The 11,675-nt window shown below is 63.7% G+C and overlaps 1 protein-coding gene across 1 annotated transcript; it reads right to left on the bottom strand.

Moving 5' to 3' along the window:
* Nucleotides 1–3,413: 3,413 nt before the first annotated feature.
* Nucleotides 3,414–8,306, bottom strand: LOC119941814 (peripheral-type benzodiazepine receptor-associated protein 1-like). Its single transcript, XM_038762323.1, has 3 exons — nt 7,566–8,306; nt 4,918–7,483; nt 3,414–4,009 (listed from the first exon to the last, which is right to left on the bottom strand). The coding sequence occupies exons 1-3, from the start codon at nt 8,259–8,261 to the stop codon at nt 3,414–3,416; spliced, it is 3,858 nt and encodes a 1,285-aa protein (XP_038618251.1). The 5' UTR covers nt 8,262–8,306.
* Between the last annotated feature and the right edge of the window lie 3,369 nt (nt 8,307–11,675).

Genomic DNA, 11,675 nt, shown 5'->3' with positions numbered 1-11,675 from the left:
AGAAATAATAATAATGATGGGATTTGGTAAGCGTTCACTCATTCATTCAAGCGTATTTATTGAGCGCTTACTGTGTGCAGAGCACTGGACTAAGCGCTTGGGAAGTACAATTCAGCAACAAATAGAAATAATAATAATGATGGGATTTGGTAAGCGTTCACTCATTCATTCAAGCGTATTTATTGAGCGCTTCCTGTGTGCAGAGCACTGGACTAAGCGCTTCTAGACTATGAGCCCTCTCTTCTAGACTGTGAGCCCACTGTTGGGTAGGGACCGTCTCTATATGTTGCCAACTTGGACTTCCCAAGCGCTTAGTCCAGTGCTCTGCACACAGTAAGCGCTCAATAAATACGATTGATTGATTGGATTGAAAGTACAATTCAGCGACAAATAGAAATACTGTGTGCAGAGCACTGTACTAAGCGCTTGGAAAGTACAATTCAGCGACAAATAGAAAGACTGTGTGCAGAGCACTGTACTAAGCGCTTGGAAAGTACAATTCAGCGACAAATAGAAAGACTGTGTGCAGAGCACTGTACTAAGTGCTTGGAAAGTGCAATTCAGCAACAAATAGAAATAATAATAATAATAATGATGGTATTTAAGCATTCATTCATTCATTCAATCGTATTTATTGAGCGCTTACTGTGTGCAGAGCACTGGACTAAGCGCTTGGGAAGTACAAGGTGGCAACATATAGAGACGGTCCCTACCCACAGTGGGTTCACAGTTTAGAAGGGGGAGACTGAGCGCTTGAGCGCGTACTGTGTGCAGAGCACTGTACTAAGCGCTTGGAAAGTACAATTCAGCAATAGAAATAATAATAATAATGATGGTATTTGTTAAGCATTCACTCATTCATTCATTCATTCATTCAATCGTATTTATTGAGCGCTTACTGTGTGCAGAGCACTGTACTAAGCGCTTGGGAAGTACAAGGTGGCAACATATAGAGACGGTCCCTACCCACAGTGGGTTCACAGTTTAGAAGGGGGAGACTGAGCGCTTGAGCGCGTACTGTGTGCAGAGCACTGTACTAAGCGCTTGGAAAGTACAATTCAGCAATAGAAATAATAATAATAATGATGGTATTTGTTAAGCATTCACTCATTCATTCATTCATTCATTCAATCGTATTTATTGAGCGCTTACTGTGTGCAGAGCACGGGACTAAGCGCTTGGGAAGTACAAGTTGGCAATCGATCAATCAATCGTATTTATTGAGCGCTTACTGTGTGCAGAGCACTGTACTAAGTGCTTGGAAAGTACAATTCAGCAATAGAAATAATAATAATAATGATGGTATTTGTTAAGCATTCACTCATTCATTCATTCATTCATTCAATCGTATTTATTGAGCGCTTACTGTGTGCAGAGCACGGGACTAAGCGCTTGGGAAGTACAAGTTGGCAATCAATCAATCGTATTTATTGAGCGCTTACTGTGTGCAGAGCACTGTACTAAGCGCTTGGGAAGTCCAAGTTGGCAACATCTAGAGACGGTCCCTACCCAACAGTGGGCTCACAGTCTGAAAGGGGGAGACAGAGAACAAAACCAAACATACTAACAAAATAAAATAAATAGAATAGATAGAGACGGTCCCAGCCACTTAATATGTGCCAAGAACTGTTCAATCATTCATTCATTCATTCATTCAGTCGTATTTATTGAGCGCTTACTGCGTGCAGAGCACTGTACTAAGCGCTTGGGGAGTACAAGGCCTCACCTCGTTCTCACCACATCCTACGTGTGAGGAGGGAGAACGAGGGAGTTATCTCCCCATCTCATTCATTCATTCATTCATTCGTATTTATTGAGCACTTACTTTCACAGAGGAGGAAACCGAGGCCCACGGCGGTTGCGAAGCGCCCTGTCGAAACTCTCCCCCTTGGTGCCCAACCCTCTCCAAGACGTTGTTGAGCAGCGATGTGACCTAGTGGAGCGAGCCAGGGCCTCGGAATCGGAAGCCCTGGATTCCCCTACCGGCTCTCCCCTTCGTCTGCTGTGAGAACCTGGGCAAGCCAATTAACCTCTCTGTGCCTCAGTTTCCTTAACTGTAAAAGGGGCGTTCGAAACCCGTTCTCCTTCCCGTGACCGTGAGCCCCATGTGGGCTGAGGGACTGATTAACTCTATCTACCCCAGTGCTCAGGACGGTGCCGGACAAATAGCGAGAAGCGGCGTGGCTCGGTGGAAAAGAGCCCGGGCTCTGGAGTCCGAGGTCATGGGTTCAAATCCCGGCTCCGCCAGTTGTCAGCTGGGTGACTCTGGGCAGGTCGCTTCACTTCTCTGGGCCTCAGTTCCCTCATCTGTCAAATGGGGATGAAGACTGGGAGCCCTCCGTGTAGGGACTGTCTCTATATGTTGCCAACTTGTACTTCCCAAGCGCTCAGTACAGTGCTCCGCACACAGTAAGCGCTCAATAAATATGATTGATTGATTGATTGATGACCTGATCACCTTGTAACCTCCCCAGCGCTTAGAACGGTGCTTGGCACATAGTAAGCGCTTAATAAATGCCATTATTATTATTATTATTATTATCAAGCGCTTACCAAATACCATTGGAAAAAAATCCTTTGGAAGTCACCGCCCAGGTTTGCGAGCCAGCTGGACTCTTCGCTGGGGCTCTGGTGGCGCTCGGCCCAGGCCCGGGGGGTCCCGAGCAAGACCACCAGCCTCACGGGCAGCCGGACGTCCAGCCCTCCACCCCCTTTCTTATTTTCTCCCCCCCCGTCGGTCCCCCCTTTCTCTTCCGCGCCCGTGCCGCGTCCAAGATGGGGACTTGCTCTTTGTCCCGACGGCTGCCGGGCCCGAAGGCTGTCCTGAAGGGGATTCACTCCGACTGGGTGGGAGCTGGAAAAGGGGATGCTCCTATAACTCGGAGAGCTGCCGGCCGCGACCGTTGGGCCAGGCCGGATCGATGGGTGGGAGCCGGCCGGCGAGGTGGACCCCGGCCTTGTTGGGGGGAAAGGGGTCCGGCTGGAAGCCCAGAAGGCCAGGCCCCCTCTGGACTGTAAACTCCTGGTGGGCAGGGAACGTGTGTACCAACTCTGCCGTGGGCAGGGAACATGTGTACCAAGTCTGTTGCACTGTCCCCTCCTTAATACGGTGCTCTGCTCACGGGATGCGCTCGATCGATACCACTGATGATGAAAATCTGGTGGGAAGCAGGGGCATGAAGTAGAGGTGGCCTAAAGCTTGCCCGAGCTGACCCCATGAGGCCTAGGCCTTTAGGCTGGTGGGCCTGCCCCGTCCCCCCCACCCCCTCTCTACAATTTCCAAATCTTTTTCTGAGAGAACTTGCCCGCGGAAGAGCTCGGAGGGCCCCGGCCGCAATCTCCCGCAGATTTGACAGGCGGGATTTCTGTGGAAGATGTTTTATTGGCGGCTTTCATTTCCACGGCCTCGGCTTTCAGGCCCCTCGCTGGCGGTCCGGGGGGGTCTCGGCCTTCAGCAGGGCCGAGGGGACGGGCCCCCCCCGGGTCTTTTTATTCCCCGGGAGGGGGGCCCTCCCGGTTCTCGGCCCCGGGCTCGAGGTGGGCTGGCCCGGGGTGACGGTGGTGGGGTGGCGGGGGTTCCCGGGCCCGTGGCCGGGGGCCGCCGGGCCCCCCGAGCGTGGAAGGTGGGCGCCACATGGCTCGCCCGGGCGTGATCCATCCGCCCCTGGCCCCGGGGCCGGGGGGGCGTCCGGCGTGGCCGGGGGACTGCCGGCGGCATGGGATGCCGGCGGCTCCGGGCCAGGGTTTCCCGGAGATCCCGGGGGCAGGGCCCCGTGGTTTTCCGCCGGGGATTGGGTTTCTTGGTCCGGTGATGGTTGACATTCCCAGCAGCCTCTCAGGCCGGGGACCTGGGGCTCTCTCTTTCTAAATACGCCACGTCTAGCACTTGGGTTGCCTTGTTTCTCCTTCACATTGTGCGGGTCGGAGTCCCCAACGCCTTCAAGCAGACTCTCCTCCTCCTCCTCCTCCTCCTCCTCCTCTTCTTCTTCCTCCTCCTCTTCCCCGTCACCTGCAAGGACAGAGATGTGCCCGGCTTAGATGTGCTTTCCAAACATCGTTCTCCGCCCTTCCTCCCTCCTCTGGGTCCTTCTCCGACGGGACCGTTTCCTCTCCAGCCTTCCTTCCCCCGAGTCCGGTCATGGTGGGGTTGGGGCGGGGGTGTTGTAATCGATCCGGACTCGATTCCGGATCGGGCTCCCGTTGGGCCCAAATTCACTCGGCCGTTCTCCTCCGATGGGAGGCAGGACCGGGGGAAGAGTGGGGGCTGCCTGTGGGAGCAATGTGGCCGGTGCCTTCATACTGAGACCCTCGAAAGGACACTGGGAAAGCCAAGCACGGCCTAGTGGAAAGAAGGGAAACCCGGATCTAATTCCAGGCTCGCTGTGTTACGTTGGGCAAGTCACTCCGCTTCCCTGCGCCTCAGTTCTCCTGTTCTCCCTTCTACTTCGCCTGGGAGCCCCATGTGGGATGGGGACTGTGTCCGACCCAATTGACTTGTATCTACCCCAGCGCTTAGAGCGGCGCTTGACACCTAGTGAGCGCTTAACCAATTCCATTAAAGGGAAAAAAAGGCCGGCGAGGGTTCAGGAGAGTGCCGGCCGGACGGCGGGCGCTCAGAGTCGAGCTCGGGGCACAGAAGGCCCGTGCTCGGCACACGTGGAGGGGCAGGGGATCGTTGAAGGGAAGGAGTTCTGTTCCGGCCCCACGCCCTCCTCTTCCCCAGCGTCCGGTGCCGAGCCACGCCTTCGTCGGGTTCAGGGACCGGGACGGAGGCCGCTCTGGTTCCCGGCCGGGTCCGGCCCCCTTCGCCCGCAGCCCCCGTCACCGTGAGCCAAGCCGGGGGTGGTGGTTCCGGGGTGGGACCCTCCGCGCCTGGAGAGGCGGCGGCCGGGCCCGTTCCTCAGCCCCGAGGCTCACCTGCTGAGCTCTCCGTCCTCTTTTCCGGGGTGACTTCCGAGCATCCCTCCGCGGCCGGACCACGGTGGAGGGTGGGCTGGGAGGAGGGGTAGGCCTCACACTGGTGGGCAGACTGGGCCGCGGGGTGGGCAGGTGGCTGGGTGTCAGTCTGGGCTTCCGGGAGGGCAGAAGACGTGGGTTGGGCCGCGGCCTGGGGGTCAGGCTGAGTTGTAAGGTGAATGGCGGGGCCTAGCGCAGGCTGGCCGTCTGGCTGGGCTGTACGGTGGACCGGGGGCCGGCCTGCGGGGTCGACGGCAGGCTGGGCGTCAGGCGGGGCCGCAGGGTGGACGGCGGGCTGGGCGGCCAGGTAGACGGTAGCCTGGACCGCGGCAGCGTGGCTGGTGAGCAGGACCAGGGGCCGGGCGGCCAGGCGGGCAGGGGCCGGGGGCGACGCCGACCGCGGGGCCTCGGGGGATTCCGGAGGCGGCGGGCCGGGCCGGGCCGGGGTCGCCCGCTCCCAGGGGTGGCTGGCGGGGGGAGCGGAGGGCGGCACCAGGTCCGCGGGGATCTGGGCGGGCACCGAGTCCGGGGACTCCCCGTAGCGTGACAGGGTCCTGACGGACACCGCGTGGGGGGGCCGCGGGGCCCGCGGCCAGGGCAGCTCCAGCAGGGCGCTCCCGGCCGTGGGGGACACCACTTCGGCCACCCTCAGCCCGTCGGCGTACACCGCGTAGCCCGTGACCCGCGCCCCGTTGGAGGAGCCCGCGGCGTCGATGGTCACCGGGATCCAGCTGACCGCCACGGCCCCCGGGGTGGGGAGCGGCTCCACGGCCACGGCCAGGGGCGGGTCCGGGGGCCCGGGGGCCCGGGTGGTGAAGGTCAGCCGGGGGGCCGGCGGCCACTCCCAACGGGCCGGCGGCCAGGCCGCCACGCTGGCGCCGTACCGGGTGCGGGGCCGCAGGCCTCGGAAGGAGTAGCCGCCCACGCCGGCCCCGGTCAGCGCCTGCTGCACGCCGTCCAGGTAGACCGCGTGCGGGGAGGCGCCGTCGCCCGACCAGGTGATCTCGGCCGAGGTGGCGGTGACACCGCGCAGGCTGAGGCGGAGCGGTGACCTGGGGGAGCCCGGCAAGGCCCGGCCGCCCCCCGAGAGGCCGGGGCGGCCGACCCGGGCCCTCCCGCGCCCGGCCCGGGTGGCCGGCAGCAGGCACCGCGGGCAGGGCGCGCCGGGGGCCTCCCGCAGTGCCCGCGGACCCCTCCGCGCCCACTCGTACCACGCGCCGTCCTCCTCCAGGTAGTCGCTCTCGTCCCAGGGCCCGAGGGGGCCGGCGGAGAAGTCGCTGAGCTCCGGGGGCGGGAGGGAGGCCCTGTCGCTGTCGGACACCTGCTCCACCAGGTTGGAGGGCACCAGGCCCCGCCGGCCGTCCATCAGCTCCCCCTCGAAGAAGCCGTCCTCGTCCCCCTCCCCGAAGACGTAGATGTACTCGCCCGCCGTCAGGGGCAGCTCCGCCTCGGGGCTGTCGTTGGGGCCGAGGAAGGGGTCGTAGCTGTGCCGGGCCAGGAAGACCCTGAGCCGGGCCGAGGCGGGGCGGACACCGGCCGGGCCGGGCCCGGAGCCCTCCGGCCGGTCCGGGGCGAGGCGGGGGGCCGGTCCGGCCCGGAGACTCAGCCTCGCCGTCGGCCGCCCGCGGAGCCGGGCCTTCTCCGGCGGGCTTCCCTCGCCGCCGGCGGCATCTTCTCCGTCGTCGTCATCGTCGTCCCGCGGCCCCTGGGCCTCCCGGTCGTCGGGCCGGGCTCTCTCCCGCAGACGGGCGTTCTCCCGGGCCAGGCGGGCGCTCTCCCGCAGGGCCTCCCGCAGCTGCGCCTCCAGCCGCCGGCAGCGGTCCTGGGCGGCCCGCACGTCCAGCTCCAGCCGCTCGCACTGACCCCGCCTGTCCCCCAGCTCCATGTCCAGGGTGTGCACCCGCTGCAGGACCTGCTGCTCGGCGGGGCCGGCTGTCGGCGGCCCGTCCCGCGCCGCCCCCGTCGCGGGCTCCCCGGCCTGCGGCGAGGCCCGCAGGGCCTGCAGCGTCACCTGCCTCTGCAGCCGCAGCACTTCCTTCTGGGCCTCGCAGAGGAGACGGCGGCCCCCATCCGCGCCGACGGCGGCCCCAGGTCCGGGCGGGACGGCCTCCAGCCGGGCCCGCAGGGCCCCGCACTCCTCCTGCAGGGCTCGGATCTCCTTGTCGCGGGCCAGCAGCGCGGCGGCCTGCTCGGCCAGGTCCCGGGCCCGCTGGCGGGCGAAGGCCTTCCCGAGCCGGTCCACGTCGAGGCCGGGCAGCCCCAGGCTGGCCTCCTGAAGGGCCCGGGAGTGGTCGTCGAGGCGGCGGGCCAGTCCGGTGAGACGCCGCGCCTTCTCCCGCAGCCGCTCGTCCGGCTCCCGCGGCCCCCGGCTCTCGCCCTCCTCCCCCGGGCGGCGGGCCCCGCGGCGGCAGGGCGGCTCCCAGGGCCGGCGCGGGGCGTCCCCGGCCCGGCCGTAGCCCGGGCGGCCGTCCAGCGAGCGGGAGCGGACGGCGGCGGGGCCGCCGGCCCCGGGCCGGTCCCGGAGGCTCTCCAGCGAGCGTCGCCGGCGGGCCGGGCCGGGGCGCGGATGGACGGCGGCCACGGCGGCCGGGTCGGGGGCCGGGGCCGGCCCGCCCCCGGCGGGCCCGGGCCGGCCCCGGGCTGAGCGGCGGGAGCGTGAGCACGGCGGCCGGGTCCCAGTGGAAGTGCTCCAGGATGTACTTGAGGAACAGGCCGCGCTCCAGCTCCAGCGCGGCCTGGAGGTGCCGGATGCGCGCGGCCTGCTCGCCCTCCAGCTCCCAGCGCGGCTGGGCCTCGGCGGCGACGACGGCGGCGACGACGGGGTCCCCGGCGTCCGTTCCGGGCCTCGCGCCGCGCCCGCGGGCCAGCAGCTCCTCGGCCAGCTGGCGCTGCAGCTCGCGGGCCTGGCGGACGGCCACGTCCCGCTCGTGTCGCAGCAGGTGCCGCACCTCCCGCATCTCGGCCTCCTTCCAGCGCAGCAGCTGCCGGATCTCGGCCTCCCGCGCCCGGAGGGTGTCCTCCCGCAGCTGGCGCAGGTCCCGGGCCCGCTGGCGCTCCCAGCGCGAGCGCAGCTGGTCGCAGAGCCGCTGGCGGTCCCGCTCGGCCGCTTCCCTCAGCTCCCGGGCCTCGGCCCAGAACTGGCGGCGGGCCGCCTGGGCCCGGGCCCGCTCGCCCTGCAGCTGGGCCCTGAGGGCCTCGGCCTCCCGCTTCTGCTCCTCCAGCAGGGCCGCGGGTCCCGGGCCGGCCGGCTTTTTGGGGGCCGCGCGGCCCGGGGCTCCCGGGGCTCCCGGGGCGCCCCTGGCCATGGCTGAGGCCCTGGACCCGCTAATGGCGCCCGCCGCCCCACGACGCCAAGGCCCAACCGCTCCCTCGCACGTGCCCTCTCCGCGCGTGACGCCCGCCCGTCACGTGGGGCTCCCCCAGCCAATCACGTTCTCCCTCTGCCGCCGCGCCCCCCCCCCCGTCTGTCACGTGCTCCTCCCTACCAATCACGTTTGCCCTCTCCCGCCCCCATCCGCTTGTCACGTGCTCCCCCCCACCCTGGTGCGTGGGCCTTCTGCAGCCAATCACGTTTGCCCTCTGCCGCCACCCCGCCTGTCACGTGCTCCTCCCTTCCAATCACGTTCCCCCTCTCCCGCCCCCATCTACTTGTCACGTGCTCCCCCACCCCACCCTGGCGCGTTGGCCTCCCCCAGCCAATCACGTTCTCCCTCTCCCGCCCCTCCCGCCTATCATGTGCTCCTCCCTACCAATCACGTTTGCCCTCTCCCGCCCCCCCCCTCCGCCTGTCACGTGCTACCCCCCACCCCGGCGCGTGGGCCTTCCACAGCCAATCACATTCTCCCTCTCCCGCCCCCCAGTCTGTCACGTGCTCCTCCCTTCCAATCACGTTCGCCCCCTCCCGCCCCCATCCGCCTGTCACGTGCTCCCCACCCCCACCCCGGCCCGTGGAGCCTCCCCCAGCCAATCACGTTCTCCCTCTCCCGCCCCCGCCTGTCACGTGCTCCCCCACCCCACCCCGGCGCGTTGGCCTCCCCCAGCCAATCACGTTCTCCCACTCCCGCCCCCCATCCGCCTGTCACGTGCTCCCCCCACCCCGGCACGTGCGCCTCCCCCAGCCAATCACGTTCTCCCTTTCCCACCCCCCCACCCCCGCCTGTCATGTGGTCCTCCCTTCCAATCACGTTTTCCCTTTTCCACCCCCTCCCCCCCCGCCTGTCACGTGCTCCCCCCACCTCCATGTGTGGGCCTCCCCCAGCCAATCACGTTCTCCCTCTCCCGCCCCCCCCCACCTTTCATGTGTGCCTCTCTTCCAATCACGTTCTCCCTCTTCCGCCCCCCACCTGTCACGTGCACCTCCAGTCCAATCAAGTTCTCCCTCTTCCGCCCCCGCCTGTCACGTGCTCCCTCCCACCCGGCACGTGGGCCTCCTCCAGCTAATCACGTTCCCCCTCTCCCGCCCCCCCCCCGCCCGTCACGTGCTCCCCAGCCCCGGCACGCGGTGGGCCCCCCCCCAACCCACACGAGGCTCACCTCTCCCTATCTCCGACCTGTCACGTGCTGCCCAGGCCCTGCACGTGGGCCTCCCCTTGTCAATCAATTATTCCCTCCCCCGCCTGTCACGTGGTTCCCAGCCCTGACACATATGCCTCCTCCCGCCAATCACGTGCTCCCTCTCCCGCCTGTCACGTGCTCCCCCCAGGCCCGGCACGTGGGCTTCCTCCCACCCGGCTCCTCCACTTGTAAGCTGTGTGATTTGGGACAAGTCACTTCACTTCTCTGGACTTCAGTGACCTCATCTGTGAAATGGGGATGAAGACTGTGAGCTCCACGTGGGACAACCTGAGCACCTTGTATCCCTCCCAGCGCTTAGAACAGTGCTTCGTACATAGTAAGCCCTTAACAAATGCCTTCATTAATCACGTTCTCTCCCCCCCCCCCCCCGGCACGAGGTCGACCCCTCCATGTCACGTGCTACCTTGAGCCCCGGCACGCGGCCCACCCCTTTCCATTGGTCTGGTTTTCCCCGCCCCCGTTTGTCACGTGGTCCCCAGCCCCGTCACGTGGGCCTCCTCCTGCCAATCACGTTCTCCCCCTTCCGCCCCCTCCCCGCCTGTCACGTGGCTCCCCGGCACGCGGAGGGCCCCCCCCCACCCCTCCCATTGGTCACGTACTCCCACCCCCCTCCCACCCGCACGAGGCCCCCCCCCCCCCGCCTGTCACGTGCTGCCCAGGCCCGGCACGTGGACCTCCTCCTGTCAATCACTTATTCCCCTCCCCCGCCCTCCCGCACGAGGCCGACCCCCCCGTCACGTGCTTCCCCCATCCCCGGCACGTGGGCCTCCTCCCGCCAATCACGTTCTCCCTCTCCCGCCCCCTCGCCTGTCACGTGCTTCCCCCTTCCAATCACGTCCCCCCGCCTGTCACGTGCTCCCCGCCGGCCCAGCACGTGGGCCTCCTCCTGCCAATCACGTTCTCCCTCCCCCGCACCCCCCCCCCGCCTGTCACGTGCTTCCCCCTGCCAATCACGTTCTCCCTCTCCTCCCCCCTTGTCACGTGCTCCCCCCGCCCCAATCAATCAATCAGTCAATCAATCAATCGTATTTATTGAGCGCTTACTGTGTGCAGAGCACTGGACTAAGCGCTTGGGAAGTTCAAGTCGGCCACATCTAGAGACGGTCCCTACCCAACAATCAATCAATCAATCAATCATATTTATTGAGCGCTTACTGTGTGCAGAGCACTGTACTAAGCGCTCGGGAAGTACAAGTCGGCCACATCTAGAGACGGCCCTACCCAACAATCAATCAATCAATCAATCGTATTTATTGAGTGCTTACTGTGTGCAGAGGACTGGACTAAGCGCTTGGGAAGTCCAAGTCGGCAACCTATGGAGACGGTCCCTACCCAACAATCAATCAATCATATTTATTGAGCGCTTACTGTGTGCAGAGCACTGGACTAAGCGCTTGGGAAGTACAAGTCGGCCACATCTAGAGATGGTCCCTACCCAACAACGGGCTCACAGTCTAGGAGGGGGAGACAGATGACCAAACAAAACATGTAGACAGGTGTACATGAATTCACTTGACTTCTCTGTGCCTCAGTTACCTCATCTGTAAAATGGGGATTAAGACTGTGAGCCCCCTGTGGGGGCAACCTGATCACCTTGTAGCCTCCCCAGTGCTTAGAACAGTGCTTTGCACATAGTAAGCGCTTAATAAATGCCATTATTATTATTACATTATATTGCCGGGTAATCAGGTTGGCCCACGGGGGGCTCACAGTCTTAATCCCCATTTTGCAGATGAGGGAACTGAGGCCCAGAGAAGTGAAGTGACTTGGCCAAGGTCACACAGCTGACAAGTGGCGGAGCAATTGATTGTGGCCGTGAGGATGGGTCAGAGGGGACAACGCTCACGTCCAAGAGACCTTCCCCTCTGAAGCCTTTTTTCCCCCAGCTCACTCACCCTTCTGCGTCATCTCTTCGTACCGTAATAATAATGAGGGCGTTTATTAAGCGCTTACTCTGTGCAAAGCACTGTTCAAAAAAGTTAAGTGACTTGCCCAAGTTCACACAGTAATAATGCTAATAATAATAATACTAATGGCATTTATTAAGCGCTTACTATGTGCAAAGCACTGTTCTAAGCGCTGGGGAGGTTACAAGGTGATCAGGATGTCCCACGGGGGGCTCACAGTCTTCATCCCCATTTTCC

Source organism: Tachyglossus aculeatus, chromosome 21 (genome assembly GCF_015852505.1).
Source record: "Tachyglossus aculeatus isolate mTacAcu1 chromosome 21, mTacAcu1.pri, whole genome shotgun sequence".
Taxonomy (NCBI): domain Eukaryota; kingdom Metazoa; phylum Chordata; class Mammalia; order Monotremata; family Tachyglossidae; genus Tachyglossus; species Tachyglossus aculeatus.
This window is presented reverse-complemented; position numbering and strand designations above follow the sequence as displayed.